Source organism: Phocoena phocoena, chromosome 8 (genome assembly GCF_963924675.1).
Source record: "Phocoena phocoena chromosome 8, mPhoPho1.1, whole genome shotgun sequence".
Taxonomy (NCBI): Eukaryota; Metazoa; Chordata; class Mammalia; order Artiodactyla; family Phocoenidae; genus Phocoena; species Phocoena phocoena.
In genome coordinates, this window is record NC_089226.1 from 5,319,874 (window position 1) to 5,337,290 (window position 17,417).

Sequence of the window (17,417 nt, forward strand, 5' to 3'; positions counted from 1 at the left end):
TTTATTTATTTGACTGCATTGGGTCTTTGTTTCTGCGTGAGGGCTTTCTCTGATTGCGGCGAGCAGGGGCCACTCTTCATCGCGGTGCGCGGGCCTCTCACTGTCGCGGCCTCTCTTGTTGCGGAGCACAGGCTCCAGATGCGCAGGCTCATTAGTTGTGGCTCATGGGCCCAGTTGCTCCGCGGCATGTGGGATCCTCCCAGACCAGGGCTTGAACCCGTGTCCCCTGCATTGGCAGGCAGATTCTCAACCACTGTGCCACCAGGGAAGCCCTAGGACGTGATTTCAAGTTTAAAACCACAGAGCACATCTAGCCAAGTAGTTCTCAGTTTTTCTTTTGTTAAAAGTTGTAGAGCCCATCATTCAAATGGCTACTTACTATAGAAAAATACACAAGAACCAGTAAAAACGGTTCCCTGTAGCAGGTGGGGGCATTGGGTGGAGAGGGCGGGAGGGAAGCAAGACTTCTTTTCATATAGCTTGACTTTTGAAACCTATGAATTTATTGTCTCTTTGAAAAAGTAAAACACTTTTTTAAAGCTGGAAGCTCATCATGTAAAGTGGCTACAGCAGAGCCCCCTGGGCAGGAGACGGTGGGAGGTGAGGGGGGCAGAGGCCCTGCTCCCGTTTCTCTCGTGCTGTTTCCATTTGCTCTGCACTTGGACACCAGTGGGCCTGACCTAATCTTACATGTTCCTTCTGGGGAAATTAAAGCCCAGGGAGCCAGGCCATCTCTCCGTCTCTCTTTCCATAGGACATATTCAAGAAGGGCTAAGTAGTACTCCATTGTATATAGGTACCACATCTTCTTTATCCATTCATCTGATTCAATATCCTATGACAAACCATAATGGAAAAGAATATGAAAAGGAATGTATATATATGTATAACTGAGTTGCTTTGCTATATACAGCAGAAATTAACACAACACTGTAAATCAACTATACTTCAATTAAAAAATAGATTAAGAAAAAAAGAAGGGCTGAATACACTCCCCAGAAGAAAGAATACACCCAATCCTTTTTTGAAAGATTTATTTTCAATTAAAAAATAAAAGTTATCTTAACATATCTGCATGGCAGCTTCAGGGATGGAAACTTAATGAAGCAAGAAAAACAAGGTTTATCAGTTCTTGGGTCACCTGACCACCTTACAGTGGATACAAAGGCACACGTGTCTTCAAACAAACTTTATTCTATTAACTCAGAACTCCTTCCCCCAACTCTTATTTGCCCACCCTCACCAACCCCGCCCTGCCAAAAAAAAAAAAAAAAAAAAAACAACCAAAAACATTAAATTCTCTTTTAAAACTACAGAAATAAGTGCTGAGTCAGCAAGGAACCTGGGTGTGCTGCCCACTCCTGCATCCTGCTCTGCTTTGACGGCTGGCTGTCCAGAGGCTGGCTGGAGCATCCTCTACCACACCGGGGGGCTTGGACCCGGACAGCCCCACGGCATCACCCCAGCTGGGGTCGGCAGTTCCAAGGCACTGTGTCCCTTAGTCAAGGGCATCCGTGGCTAAAGCAGCCTTTCAGGAAGAACAGGCCAAAGCCAGCAAGTCTTCCTCAAAGTCTCGAGGTGAGACCTGTGGGCAGGAGGGAGGGAGCCGGCGGTGGTCTTCTCCTCCCAAGTTACCGGCTATCGGAAGCTTTCCTCTCCCTGGTCTCCCTGCATTCTCTCTTTCCCTTCTTCCCAGTCTCCCCCTTCCCGCTCCTCGCAAGAGTTTTATTTTAGCTTGATGGTGGGGGTTCCGAAGAAGCTACTGGCAACTCCTGGGGCTGGTCTAGGGGCTCAGCCATCTCTGCGGGGACACCATGCACTTTTGGTTTCTGCGTGTCACAGAGCCCCTCCTGGCCCTGGGAGGGCTCCCAGAGCTCCTTGCTCTGGGCCTGGCTGTTCAACTTCTCTTCAGCTTCAATCTCTTCTGATGTGGGGATGGAGTTCTTCTTGGGACGACCTTTGGGTTTTGTGGGCGCTTCCTGTCCACCTTTAAGAACCTACGTGGGAGAAAAACAGTCATCAGACCTGAGAAATAACTCCTTCCCTCCCTTTCCCACTCCCAAGACCTCTAAACCGTTCCTTCCCAGCAGTGAAGTCGCAAGTTATGGCAAAAAGTATTCTCCACGGGTCACCTGCAGTCTACAAAGACAGCTGCATCCATGAAAGACTCAACGCACTTTTAGTCAATATCACTTCTATTGGTGTTAAATGCGATGATCATAAGCACATGAAAAAATCCAACTTCAACGACGGGGAAGGAAATGGAAATTAAAATATGAATGTGATAAGTTGACAACTTATAAGGAAAAGACAATACGTGTAGCAAACAGGAAAATTAACACGCATATGCTAGTGTGAAAGTGTAATTGGTACAGCTTTTTCAAAAGACAATCTGAGACTGCAAATCAAAAGTCTGAAAATGTTCATACCCTTTGACACAGAAATTCCATTTCTAACAATTTAGCCTAAGGAAGTCATCAAAGATTGGGACAATGATTGATGGGCAAAAATGTTCATCACAAAATTGGTTATAATCGCAAAAATCGGTTCTAACAGCAAAAAACCATACTCTAAGGCTTCCACCCTGTGATTGAATACATAATTATAGTATATGGCAAAGAGAGAACACTTGAAAACCATTACAGCCATTATATAGGAGAATGTATAACAACATGGGAAATATTATTAATATATTTTTGTGAAAAACGTTCTAAACCAGCATAATTTAATTTGGTGGCTAGACAACTGCACACCACCCTGTTTGTAGTCTCAGGATCATTTAAAAGTTTTTCATTGTTTTTTTTTTCTGTACTTTCTAATTTTTCAACAATGATCATGTATAAGTATTTCTGAAATCAGAAGAAAAAGATGTCATGAAACATGGTTTTCTAGTGTTCAAAGAGGCAGTAGCGCACAGAAGAGAGTGTTCTAGCTTTGAAAGTGGAATAACTAGATTAAATTCTAACTGTGCTCCTTATCCACTTTCTCTTTGGGACAGTCCTTTAAAGACTCTGAGCCTCAGTCTCCTAATCTGTAAAATGGGGATAAGCATACTTTCCTGCACAGGGCGATGGTGAGGGGAACCAACAGGTAATGTAGGGTAAGGGCCAGAAGTGTTCCTGAGTGTTCCAGAATCTGCCTCCCACCCTCCTTGCCTGGGTGACTCCACTGAGACAGTGCCTCTCCTGGGAGCCTGACCGGACCTCCCAAGTCCAAGTTAAATGCCCTGTAAGCATCCTATCAGAGCACTTTTCAGATACGCCTGTCACTGCATGTTTACTTGCCTGTCCCTCCCACCCAGTCCCTGCACACAGCAGGTGTTCAACGGCTGTCATCGAATGAACTAACCTTTCTCAACAGGCCTTTCCATAGAATTGAAGAAAGATATAAAGTAAGCAAAATAATGATAACCCAATGGCCTTTACTGATTGCAAATGACTTGCACATTTATTATCCCAATTCGTGACTTACATAAGAGCCCCATGAGGTAGGCAGGGATAATTTTTAAAATATTTTTATTACTTTGGGTTATAACAGGCACTCCTTCTTCCACTGGCTCTGAACTCTGGCTGGTGTAGCTGTTGACCTGGGCAGCTCGTGAGAAGGGCTTCAGGAGGACCTGGATTAGCACAGATACACAGAAGTGGGATGTACTTTCGCTACTTCCACACCTTTTGTAATCTCAGCTTCCCCACTTGAACAGAAGCTCTTTGAAGGTAAATCCTGCATCTGTCCCTTGCTTTGCGCTCCAAGCATCTAACTTGCACCTAACTTTCTATGCAGTTGTTAAATATTTACTGACTATATCTCTTTCCTCTTAAGAGCAGCAGACCTCCGGGTGCTGAATTGTAAGAATGAGTGTAGTAACTTGATAAACCATAAATTCTTTTTTTTAGAAAAAGCTTTATTGAGATATAATTCACATACCACACATTTCATTCATTGCTAGTGCACAACTTAAGTGATCTTTTGTATAGTTGCAGAATTCTGCAGCTCTCATCAGAATCCAGTTTTAGAACATTTTCATCACCCCCAGAAAGAAAGCCCATACCCGTTAGCAGCCACTCCCCATTTCTCCCCTGCCCCCCAACCCTAGGCAGCCATGAATCTGCTTTCTGTTTTTACAGATTTGCCTGTCCTGGACATTTCATATGAAGGGAAACATACAACGTGTCGTCCTGTGTGACTGGCTTCTTTGACTTATCTTTCCAAGGTTCATCCATGTTGTGGCATGTGTCAGTACTTCATTCCTTTTTTTGGCCAAATAATATCCGTTGTATGGATATACCACAATCTGCTTATCCGTTCGTCAGCTGACGGCCACTTGGATTGCTTCTGCCTTCTGAATACGGTGAGTAACGCTGCTGTGAACGCGGGTGTACAGATACCTGTTTCCGTCCCTGCTTTCACTTCTTTTGGGTATATGACCAGAAGTGGAATTGCTGGGTCAAATGGTAACTCCGTGTTTAACCTTTGGAGGAATTTCCAGGCTGTTTTCCAAAGCAGCTGCCCCCTGTTCCATTCCAGTCAGCAGAATACGAGGGTTCCAGTTCTGCTCAGCCTCGCCAACACTTGTTATCATGTCTTTTTGATTCTAGCCATCCTAGTGGGTGTGACGTTGTACTGCATTTTATTTTATTTTTTTAATTTTTTAATTTTTTTGCGGTACTCGGGCCTCTCACTGTTGTGGCCTCTCCCGTTGTGGAGCACAGGCTCCGGACGCGCAGGCTCAGCGGCCATGGCTCATGGGCCCAGCCGCTCCACGGCATGTGGGATCCTCCCGGACCGGGGCACGAACCCGCGTCCCCTGCATCGGCAGGCGGACTCTCAACCACTGCTCCACCAGGGAAGCCCTATAATTCATTTTGAGTTAACTTTTGTATATGGTGTGAGGAAAATCGTAAGTTCTCAATAAAAGCCTCCTTTTAGCTGGGCATCTGCTCAGCCACTGTACTTTCAACCCAAACAGCTAACACAGAGATGTGAAGGGGACCTCTAACAAGATATAGATGCTGACAGAATCAATCTCTGGGCAGAAGACACCCCTACATTCCTTTTCATATAAGTCAGTATCTGATTTTGATTTCAGTCTGAGCACAGGCTGTTGAAAGCGCCCAGATGTGCCGAGTTGGAGTTGACATGTTGAAAGCAGCCCCACCGGCTATGAAGGAGGTTATACACACACAACTGAGTTGCTCCGTGTAGTAATCAAGTTGTAAAAGGGCAGGTCTAAGGAAGCCGCCTAATTGGCAAAAGAAAGTCCATCCCAGGGCTTCCCTGGTGGCGCAGGGGTTGAGAGTCCGCCTGCCGATGCAGGGGACACGGGTTCGTGCCCCGGTCCGGGAAGATCCCACATGCCGCGGAGCGGCTGGGCCCATGAGCCATGGCCGCTGCGCCTGTGCCTCCGGAGCCTGTGCTCCGCAACGGGAGAGGCCTCAACAGTGAGAGGCCCGCGTACCGCAAAAAAAAAAAAAAAAAAAAAAAAGTCCAGCCCGGCAATTAGAGAACACCACCTACACAGCTTGGCTAGACCCCACCTGGCTGTTTTCCCACAGCAGGAAAAAAAATCAAAACCATCAGACCATTTTCTAAATGGAATAGAACATTCCAGCACAAGCAATAACTAGGAGATAACTACCCTCTTGGCTGCTTTCCACACTTGACCTCTGACCCCTGCCTCCGAGCATACCTGCGACACGCAGTGATCTCACAGCCACCCCACACCAGCAACTACACACTCGCGTGCCCCCTGCGGCCCTTCTCCCAGGACCCCTCCTCCCCAGGCATCCCCAGAGCCCATTTAGTCCCCTTGGTCCAGAGAGGCCAGACAGCCCCTTGCTGGTGAGGTCACACACCTCTGGGAAGAACACCTAGCCCACCATCTACTTGTATTAGCCAGGCCCGCTGGCAGCCTCCTTCGAACTCTAACACTAGATTCTTCCATGTCCTCCTGCTGAGGATGTCAGGACCAGGCCTCTCCATTCTTGCGGACGGGCCAGACAGGTGGCTGGGGGACAGGCACTTTGATTGGAGAGCCTGGATGTCGGAGAGGAACCTTCTGCCTCTTCCATTTTTCAGGCAGGAAACTGAGCAGACAGACTGGTTTGTCATGGTGGAAAAGCAACCTAAGGCAGAGCTGGGATATATGAACACAAAACCCGGATCATTTGAATCTAACACTTTTTTTTTTTTAATTTTTTGGCTGTGCCACACGACATGTGGGATCTTAGTTCCCTGACCAGGGATTGAACCCATGCCCCCTGCAGTGGACGCACGGAGTCCTAACCACTGGACCGCCACGGACGTGCCCTGAACCTAACACGCTTATCAGTATTTCATTGCATGTATGCAATGCGCAAAGAATATGTACAATGTGGAGCTGATATTTCCTTTTATTATTTATTTACTTTTTGGCTGCACTGGGTCTTAGTTGCGGCACGCGGCATCTTCGTTGATAGTCCATTGTGCTGTGCGGGCTTCTCTCTAGTCGTGGCGTGCAGGTTTTCTCTTCTCTACTTGTGGCGCACAGGCTCCAGGGCACGTGGGCTCTGTAGTTTGCAGCAAGCGGACTCGAGCTGAGGTGCACGAGCTCAGTAGTTGTGGCGCGAGGGCTTAGTTGCCCTGCGGCATGTGGGATCTTAGTTCCCTGACCAGGGATCAAACCCATGGCCCCTGAGTTGTAAGGCGGATTCTTTACCACTGGACCACCAGGGGAGTCCCTGCAGCTGATATTTCTGACTCCAGTATTTATCTGCACTTACCCGATCTCCCAGCAGATCCTAGGCCATGGACTCATTAACCCAGTGCTTTTTTTGCCCCCTTTTCTCTGTCTTTATCTGCAGCTCTATGGAACGGTAAGAGCCATGTAACTGACAATATTTCCCCAAAGCTGAGAAGTTCGCAGTCTCCAGTAGCAGATCTTCCGCCTGTAGGTGGGATGTTCCACTCAATTCAAGCCTGAATGCTAAGGCGCTGACAGGGGAAGGCCGGCGGGCGGGGAATGAGGACGCACAAACGCCCAGGACTGTCTTAACCAGAGTCCCGGCAGCCTACAGAATTCATTTTCGGGTTATCTCTCCTGGCCTCCAAAAGTTTACATTTTCTGGAGACATGAATTCTATAGATAGGTAAATAACTCTAAAAAAATAAGAAGAACAAGAATAACAGCTAACATTTCTTGGCTGTATCCTGTGGGGTAGGCACTGTTCCGAGTCCCACAGGGACTGGCTCAGTTCCCTCATCCGCATCCCTATAAGGTGGACGTTAGGCATTTAATGATGAAGAGGCAGGCATGCAGAGGTTAAGTCACCTGCCCACGATGACATGGGTAGCAGCTGGTAGCAGCTTCCCGGAGCTGTTGGCTGGAGACTTTCGGTGAGAAAGATGATGATGCACTTGGTACGTGGCCCACCCGGTTCCGTGACTAGGAAAGGAAGGTGCCGCCCATCTGGACCCTCTGACGGAACAGAACTGTGCTTTGGAGCTGAAAAATACCACTGAATGATGAGGTACTTCCGGTCTGCCGCAGAGCCCAGTGGACCCTACTGGAACCAAAGCCAAGCAGAAACAGGATGGAGGGTGAGCATCCCACCGAGTGTGCAAGGTCACATTTTCCTAACCTGCTATAGGTCACACATGTTGACTGGTAAAAACTAGTCAGAGATGCTATCTTGTTTCTGGCAGCACTGTCCTTGGCAGAGTGCAAATAACTCTGAGAAGCAAGTGCTAATCTTTTTCCAGTTCCGACGAGGTTACTTGCCTTGAGACATCTTTCTTACTCAATTATCCTTTTCTTCCCCAGTCCCTGCAGAGACAGCCTTGAAAGAGTTTTACCAGGAGAAACTATGAAGCAATCAGGATCCCAACAATGCCTTGCTGTCCTGGAGGAGTAAGGATGTGACCCACACCCAAGCCACTTCGCTCTCATCTTCACTCCAGCCGTTCTGAGGTCCTTCTAGCGCCCCACGTACTCCTGTGACACCCTTCCCACTTTCACCCGGCACGTGTCTATTCATCCGCTAAACCCAATTTAGACGGCACCTCTTCTGGGAAGCCCTCCCTTCTTTACTGATTCTGAACCTTGTCAATCCTTCCACTGTTGCCCTGATCACTCTGAATAATGAGTGGCTTACAGGTCTGTCTCCCCCACGTGACTGAGTACCTTCTTTGAATTTTATTTTTTAATGGATGGGTTGGTGTCTTATGGTTGCCTCTCCATTGCCTGGTGAAAGTAAGTGCTCACGAGATGAAATGAAATGGAGTCTTGTTTCCCAAAGGGGCCTGAATCCGGTTGGCCCGTGGAATGCTCTCTGAAGTTAAATGTGCGAAGTTACTTCCATTTTGTTTCATACGACATTGATAACCATCGACACCCCGCCCACGGCTGCGCCAGCAGCGCAGTGGCTGGTGGAAAACAGGTGACGTCAGAGGCAGAGGCACACGTGTCCCCCACAGGCACCGGGCGATGCTGGCACAGATGGCAGGCTGTCAGTTCGTTCACAGTCTGATGCATGAAAAGATCGCCGATAACCAACTTAAACAATGTCTCTGCCACTCAGGAGACATTGATTGATTTCGATGATAATGATGGACAGGGAAGGAGGTGGGTGGTGGAACTTGCACAGAAAGCGGTGAAGAGACTTGCCCAAAACCAGCCACGGAGGGGCACGCCTGGGAACACGGCCCAGTGTTGCCAGCTCCCAAATCTGGTTCCCTTAGAGATCAATCCCCCAAAAGGTTTCACGGGTGTCTTAGCAGTCTAGAAGTTGGGGAGCAACAGTATATTTAATCGAATCTTATTTATCCTTCAGTTTCACCTTCTCCCTGCAACCTGTCCCAATACCTCTCCTCTGGACTCTTATGGGGTTCTAAATCTATAAATAAATAAACAACCAGCACTTAATTACAATGTGCTCCTTTGCTGCTTCCTGGACCTCGCTTCCTCAACTGGATCATAAATTCCTGAAGACAGGGCTCTATTTTGTTCCATGACTTCCTATAGTACCTAGGACGAGGCGTGGTTCACAAGAGACACTGAATACGTATCTGTTGATGCATGCAATATATGTGTGTTTGTACATGTGTCTGGCATTGCCACCTCCATCTGAAAATCCTTCCACCTCGGGGGCAAGTCCACCCAGAGGAAATGATGAAATTTGCCCAGGAATTTTTTTTCTAGGGGTATAATAAATGCTGCTTTGGTGGCTTTCCTCCCATTTCCATTAATACTCATTTGCAATTTATTTATCTATCTAGTCTTCTCTTTCTTAGCAGGCAATAGCAAGAACTAAAGTTTTCAGAAAAAAAAAATATTGGACAGAAACAAAATTGAGAAAACTCATTATCTATTACCTATTATCAAAAAATACTGATAACTTTTTTTTTTTTCCTGAAAACTAGGTGGTAGGGGGACCTTAGTTATTTGGTAATTGTGAAAAAACTTTATATTCCAGCCCTTGAGACACCAGGAAACATGGCTTGTGAGCAGATGGCTTAGCAAACTGGAACGTCATGCAGGCAGGCCTGAGCTCCTGAGAGGAGAGGGGGCCAGTGGGATCCAGCAAGGATGTGCAAAGGCCTGGGTCAGAGGCCACGGTGCACATGGTCTCTAAAGAATCAGAGCAAGGCTTCTTCCCACCCTCATCCCAGCCCTCCTCTTTTCTCTGGGCTTTGACCTTGACCCTTGGGGTTTACAAAACTGGAAGTGAAACCCAACTACTTTGGATTTAACTGTGCTTTTTCAAAAAAAAGAGGGGTGGTAAACCATTATGAAATAGAGTTCCTCAAAGTGTAGAGATGTTCGTTCTTTTTTTAAAGAGATGTTTATACTAATAAGTTCATTTAAAAACCAAATATGGAACAGCTCATCAGCTAGGCACAAGAGCAGTATTAGGGAAACCAGTCACTATACCATGTGTATCAGAGGAACCTGGGAACAGGACAGGGAAGCAGAATCCTGGAGCAGCCTCGAGCTCTGCATTTGCACCTGCCACCCAGGTTACTCTGACCCCGCCCACTAGAGCTGAGAATCACTGCATTAGGGGGACACACAGCTACAAGCGCAGATGTGCCCTGTATATCCTCTAAACAAAGAGGACTGGCTTCTATTCTTAGCTCTTGGTGGGAGGGGGAAGGAAGTTCTTTGAAAAGTCTAGCAGGTGGGGTTAAAACCCGCAACTGAGAAGCTTGGGGGCTTTTTTATTTTATTTCTAATGAAACTGTGAAAAAGAATATCCTTCTGGTCAGGAAATCCAGGTCAGAAAGAATGGCTTATCCTATTAATTCAAACAGCCTCCCTCCTAGCCAGCATCTTAAAAGGCCTTCCAATCTCTGGAGCTCAAACCACCAAATGGTCCTTCCTGCCTTCTTACCAGCCCTGTAAGAAGAATTTCTCGTGTCATGATGGGCCCGTGGTAAGACCTACTCTCTTTCTTACCATTTTCTTCCATTTCATCCTGCGGTTCTGGTACCAAGTCTTCACCTGCAGTTGAGTGAGTCCCAGAGACTGGGCCAAGTCCAACCTACAAGGCACGAGAGACAGAGGAAGGATGAGGAAGAGGGGAAAGGGCAGCAAAGGTGGGGTCCTGTTGGCTACCTCTAGGCACTGCTACCAACGCGTGGACCTCCCCCATTAAACCAATGCCTCCCCAAAGAGCTTTGCTTTCCTTCCAAGAATCCTATGGAGGAAACTCTGGGAAGCTAAGAAACAGATGCCCAAGCCCAAGGACTGTCTACACTGGAACTGAAAAGAATTTCTGAGCCTTCACTGCGAAGTCCTCTTCCTGACCCCATAGGCTCCTTACTCTGATCCTGCACAAAAGGAACGCTCTGCTCCAAAATCCAAACTGGGGAGACAAGGTAAAGCCGTATTTTCCTTGTCAGAATCCCGCTCGTCACTCAGACCCGGCTCGAGCCCCACCTCCCGGGGGTGAGCCTGCTACTGCCCCTCCCACCAAGCAGGGTGCCTCCTCTACCCAGGTTACCCATCACCCAGGTTGCCTCCTCTACCCAGGTTACCCATCACCCAGGTTGCCTCCTCTACCCAGGTTACCCATCACCCAGGTTGCCTCCTCTACCCAGGTTACCCATCACCCAGGTGGCTCTGAGTTCTCGCTGGTCTCTGATTGCTTCACATGAGTTATTTCTGCCTCCCTAACTGAACTGCAAGAGTTGACTTCCTAACTCAACTGCTGCTTTTACAGTCGCGAAAGTGCCGACCGCACTCTGAATCCAGAACAAGGGCTCACAAATACCTTTCGATGGATTGACTCATCCACCATCGCTGCCCTCAACTGTTATGATGCCAGCTTCCAAAATAAACATTACACCCGTAGCGCCTCCTCCTTCCCATTTCACGGCTGAGCGTGGTCCTGCATTTCTCTGTAGCCTCCTGCGAAGCCCTGAATGTCAAAGCCGTTCCCGGGGAAGGATGCAGTTGGAGCTAATTCTAACAACACTGCACCTGTTTCCAGAGCACCACCACGTCCCAGGCTGTGTGCAGAGCCCCTGACATGTACCATCTCGTTTCTTCTTTTTTTTTTTTTTAACATCTTTATTGGAGTATAGTTGCTTTACAATGGTGTGTTAGTTTCTGCCTTATAACAAAGTGAATCAGCTATATATATACATACATCCCCATATCTCCTCCCTCTTGCGTCTCCCTCCCACCATCCCTGTCCCACCCCTCTAAGGTGGTCACAAAGCACCGAGCAGATCTCCCTGTGCTATGTGGCTACTTCCCACTAGCTATCTATTTTACATTTGGTAGTGTATATATGTCCACGCCACCCTCTCACTTCGTCCCAGCTTACCCTTCCCCCTCCCCATGTCCTCAAGTCCATTCTCTATGTCTGCATCTTTATTCCTTTCGTTTATTCTTTTCACGTCTATTCCTTCCTGCTGTGAAGTAGGTATGATTATTTCCATCTTACAGATGAGAGATCTGAGGCTCAGAGAGACTAGAATCTCTCAGCGACCACGGCGAAGTCCTGTCCATCACCCGTTCTTTGTAAATAAAGTTTTATCGGAACACAGACACATTCATTCGTTTACATATTGTCTGTGGCACGAACCTCAGAGCTGAGTAGTTGTGACACAGACCGCATGGCCCACAAAGCCTAAAATACCTACTCTCTGGCCCTGCACAGAAAAACTGTGCTGACCCCTGCTAGGTGGTCCTAGAGAAAGAAGTGGAGGTAGGGTTCAAGTCTGCTGACGTCTGTGTGCCTCCCCCTGTACAGGGGCTCCCTCCACTCATCGGCCTTTTGCACAAGATAGGTCTGTCGGAGGGAGGCTCTCGCTCAGGCCTTCGGGGGCGCTGCATCCCAAGGAGCCACAGACAACCCGAGCGGAGCATATGAAACGGGAAAGGGAGCCAGGCTGAGGTGGTCCACCTCAGTCCCTGAGACTGTTGGAAGTGCTGACCTGTGTTCACTGATGACAACCCCAGGTCCACCTGAGTACCCACTGGAAGGACCACCTCTGGCTGGACGGAGCCCACACGAGCTGCCCCACCCACCCCCTCCCCCCGCCGAGGTCCCATCCCTGGTCCCTGGAGCAGCGTGGACTTGTCACGCAGCACCCCTGACACAGCTTGAGCAGGGACCACCACTTCGGGAGGCCCCGGGGTATCTGAAACGTCCACCATCTCACAGCAGCCTGCACAGCTGCCAGCCTGGGCTGCGGGGAATCTCGGGTGCGAGTCCTCAGCTGCAACTTTCTCTAAGCTGAGGAGTAACGAGCGACATCTCACCATCAGGGAGACCAGCGGGTACAGGAGTGAAGGTTCCAGGTACAGCTCCTGGCACTCCAAGTGCAGCGGCCCAGCCCCCCTGCTCTGACCAGAGAGCCCAATTTCAATCACTGATAATAAAAACCGTGTTCCTTCCAGGAACTTCAGCTCCTGGCTTCAGTCAGCATTCACACATATCTGCTTGTCCCAGTAAAAGGGCCACTGGAAGGTGACAGTTTTATTGAAAGTGATTAACAGACTGAAGCTAGTAAATTCCCAGTGGCAGCAGCCCTTACTCTCGCCACTACCGAAGCCCTGCTTCCCAAGTAGCTGTTCATTAAAGCATCAAGAGCCCAGGGGGCCATCCCACAGGTCTCCCAGGTCTCCCCCGAGACAGGTTCTCCCCAGGCTCCCCCGTGTCTTCCCAGCCGGTTCACCTGAGGCCATCAGGTGCATTAGTGAACGGAAGGTTCAAGTTCACAGCTCTGCCACCGCATTAGCAAACGAGGTGAGCTCACTTGGGAAAAATGCGCCCCTGACTCACTCTGGCTCCAGAAGCATGCTTCGTTGTCATCAGCCTTCTCTCATTACCTGCCACCCTTACAAATTCTCACTACCCTGCATATTCGCTTAGATGGGGTCACCCAGGAAACTGGGGAAACAAACAAAGGGGAAGAGGGAGTGCACTGTGGGAGGAGGGCGTGCTCATGGCCCCGGTCACGTAGGAGGTGAGGAACAGCTGGCAGGGCGGCTCGGGGCTGCAGCCTCCACGCCCACTAGAGGGTTCTCCTCCCCCAGCAAGTGGATGAAGCCCGCGTGGCTCACCTGAGAGGTGCCTGGGCAGGTTATCAGGAAGCCCCAGGAGGTTTAATTAGAACAAACGTTTCTGCGAAAACAATTTGCTGACTTCCAAAGTAGGCCTAAAACGTCACCTGAGCACGCTGGTTCATAAATCGGGGTGCCCACCCTTCCTGGGTGACAAGTACATGAGGCTCTCCATTACACGCTCGGGGCATCAGAGTAGCCATTCGATACCTAGAGATCCCATTTATTAATCCCCAATTCACAGACCTGTCCTCCACTGTCTGCCCGAAGGTGCCCCAAACTGCTCACGTCCGAAACAGAACACGCTCCCCTCCAAACCCACTCTGTCCTCAGTCTTCCAGCTTCAGATAATATTTGTCCCCCGTACCTGGTGGCCCATCCAGGAACCACAGAATTCTCAGCTCTCCTCCTCATGCCAACATCTGTCTGTTCCAGCCTCAGAACTGTTCTCCGATCTAGTCTCTCCTCTCTGCTCCCACTGTCACCACCTTAATTCAGGTGATGACATTCAGTGACACTCCCTGGACTCTGTCCACCTGCTTTCCCTGCTCCATCTCTTCCCTAACAGTCACCTGTGGTGCCACCAGTGTGGGGATTTGAAAAGTAAATCTGGCCATGTTGCTTCCAGCTCTTCATGGCTGCTGACGCACGGCCTACATGACAAAGTCCCTAATCTTTGGCCAGATGTGCAGGGTCCTTCCCGCCTCTGCAGCCTCATCTCCCACCATGCCCCCCTCCACACCTGAAGCTGGAGACGCCCGACCACCTGCAGGGCCCTCAGCACGCCCGTCGAGCCCATCTGTGCCTTTTATGTGTCGCTCCCTCTGTGGAGGGCTCTCTCCCTCCTGGGATGAAAGCTCTTTTGAAGAGGTTGCCTCCTCCGAGAAGGCTTCTCAGCCCCCGCCAACATACTCAGCAACACCTCTGTGCTCCTGCAGCCCGCGGGAACGTGCCGGCACCCACACCTGGCGTCATGATGGCATTACCACAACCTCGTCCTTCCCCGTGACCTCCTCTAGAGCAGGTCTCTTGTCTGCTACTGTCTGGACCCATAATCCCTGCCACAGTGCCTGGCACACAGCCGGTGGGTGCTCAACTAACTGAATCGGTTAACAGGTTCCCTTCCAGTCAGTGATCTGCAGCCTCCTCTCTCACTTAAATTTTGATCGAACAGCTAATAAAATAGCTTAAGAGATGCATTTGAGTTTCCTTCCCTTCTCTTTAATAGCAGTAGGGTCAAACCTGATATGGACAAGGCAGCGAGCAAAAGAAGTGAAAACGTACCTGCAAAATCCTCCCAATAAATAGGATCACACATTAGCTCAGCCATTCCAGAGTGAGTATGAAGGACAAGGTAAGACACACACTCTTGCAGCGTATTTTTTTGTTAAGATGCTGAACTAAAGAAAGCGGAGAGGTATCGAAGCCTATGAGTAAAGCAGGGGTCACAGCTGCCCTCACTGGGATCGCAAAAGGGTTTAAAGAAGGGCCCCTCATCCAGGTCCTCTTAGGTCTCAGCCAAATGCTTCTGACTTGCTGTCTGTCAGATGTAGCAAGACATCTGACAGCTCCACAGTCCCGTCAATCCAGCGCGTCCAGGCAGGAGCCGGGCCGACGCACTGAGCCAGTTGGGGGTTGGCGGCTGGGGAGGGGCCTGAGGAGATCACGGACCCCAGTTGTGGGTCCAGTCCCACTGCATCTGACCCTAAGTGCAAGTGGCTTTAAACACCAAACCTGTTTCCCAACAGAGAGCCTGGGTAAGCATTGGCTAAGCTTTACTTTGCTGGCTGTACTGGAGAAGTTAATATACAGGGATATAGTGAGAAGTATAAATCCAGCAGCAGGCAGGGTCCCGGGCTGAGATGAATTCACGTGGGCTGGCTTCTGTTAAACCCAGGCTGAGACGGCACGAGCCGAGGGATGGACAGATTCCTGCCATACTGTCCTGCACAAACTCTAGAACAGTCCTGTGGCTCTCCGTCCCACGCCGAGAACCAAAGGAGTCCCCCCGCTCAAGAGCCTTCCCGGCAGACAGTCCCCTCCCCGTGTCCTCACCTGTCTGGGGTGGACAAGTACTTCTGCTTCTGGAACTTCTTCTCCAGGCCCATGAGCTGCAGCTCGGTGAAGATGGTGCGGCTCCGGCGGGGCTTCTTCTGCCGGGGCGCGGGCTGCTCCGTCTCCGACTCGCTGCTGCTGTGGTTCTCGCCCGCAGCCTCGACAGAGGTGGCCTCGGCGGCTGGGTGGCGGGACAGAGCCTGGGCGATTCCCGGGGTGGCGGGGACCAGGTGCGGGATGACTGTGGGCTGTCGGGTGATCACCGAGAGGAGAGGATATGCCCGAAGGGAAGCAGGGCCTGGAAGACAAGCAGGGAGGCAGGTCGCACAGGAGCCGTGGGGGAAGGGGGCCAGAGGCCCTCAGAGGACCCTGGGCCGAGACCCATCTGTCTGGCAGGGCCTCCTGTTCACAGGGACGTATAAATGGGGGAAGGCTGGGTGGGCAGGGCACACGCAGATTTGCTCAGCCTGGTCTAGTTTGAAGTGAACCTTTCCCCATCTCTCCCATTTGAACCCCTAAATGCTGGTTTCGGATATGCGGGTCAATGGCACTGAGCAGATGGGAAGAAGTACTCAGATACAGCTAGAAACACATACTTAAGGAAGCCGAAAAGGATCTGTAACATACAGTACACCTGAGAAGCACCTCCGGTCTTTATAAAAATACGTGGTTGTAACTATAAATTCTCCCTGAGAAGTCTACATACCTTGAATCGTAACATTTTTCAGAGCTGGAAGGATGCTTAAGGGTTATTTAATTCAACTCCCTCATTTCAAAGACAAGAAAACAGCCCCAGAAAGCCTGAGGGACTTGATGGTGTCCCAGAGCTAGGAACAAGCAGACTCAGGAGTCAAACCAGGTTCTGGCTTGAAGTCCAGGGCTGTTACCACATCATGAATCACACGGATGCATCATTTAGAAGAGGGGGCCAAAAAGATTTTAATTCACGTGAAAATTCAGATCCATTACACTGGTTGCCTCTGGCACTGTGTTAAGGAGGATTCTCAGGCTGGGTCGGAGCCTGGCTGAAGAATTCGAGCTGAGGTTGATTAGCAATGTCTGTCACGGGTGTGCAGGGGTAGGGGGTGTGGTGGCCTCCACCCTAGTTTTGTGCCTCTTCTGCTTTAGGAATTTCAAGGCAAGAGGACTTTTCTGTCCAAGAATCTGTCTTCTGTCGACTGAAAAAAATTGCACAACCTAAAAGTTGAGAATTATGTTTTATAGTTTTGGACTTTCTGAGGACTTCAAGCCAGGGAGGCAGCCTCTCAGATAGCTCTGGGGGACCGCTCTGAAGAGGTAAGGGGGCACTAGGATATACAGGAGCTTTTGCAACAAAGACCAGGTGGTCAGAACATCAAAAGATTAATTCTGTTAATTAAACAGAACCATGGAGATACCTAGAGACTGGCATACAGCGTGAAGTAAGTCAGAAAGAGAAAAACAAATATTGTATAATATCACTTATATGTGGAATCTAGAAAAATGGTAGAGATGAACTTATTTACAAAGCAGAAATAGAGACACAGATGCAGAGAACAAACGTATGGATACCGAGGGGGGGAGGGGGGCGGTGGGATGAATTGAGAGATTGGGATTGACATATATACACCACTTTGTATAAAACAGATAACTGATGAGAACCTACTGTACAGCACAGGGAACTCTACTCAATGCCCAGTGGTGACCTAAATGGGAAGGAAATCCAAAAAAGAGGGGATATATGTATACGTATAGCTGATTCACTTTGCTGTACAGCAGAAATTAACACAACATTGTAAAGCAGCTATACTCCAATAAAAATGAAAAA

The 17,417-nt window shown here is 49.2% G+C and overlaps 1 protein-coding gene across 1 annotated transcript in view; it reads right to left on the minus strand.

Annotated features, from left to right (window-relative positions):
* Positions 1-1,020: 1,020 nt before the first annotated feature.
* The window catches only part of BARX2 (BARX homeobox 2), a 69,418-nt gene continuing 53,021 nt past the window's right edge, over positions 1,021-17,417 (minus strand). Inside the window, exons 2-4 of the mRNA XM_065882726.1 lie at positions 15,611-15,908; positions 10,436-10,520; positions 1,021-1,997 (exon numbers count right to left, since the gene is read on the minus strand). Coding sequence (XP_065738798.1) covers positions 1,731-1,997; positions 10,436-10,520; positions 15,611-15,908 — 650 coding nt within the window. The 3' untranslated portion in view covers positions 1,021-1,730. The remainder of the gene's footprint in view (positions 1,998-10,435; positions 10,521-15,610; positions 15,909-17,417) is intronic.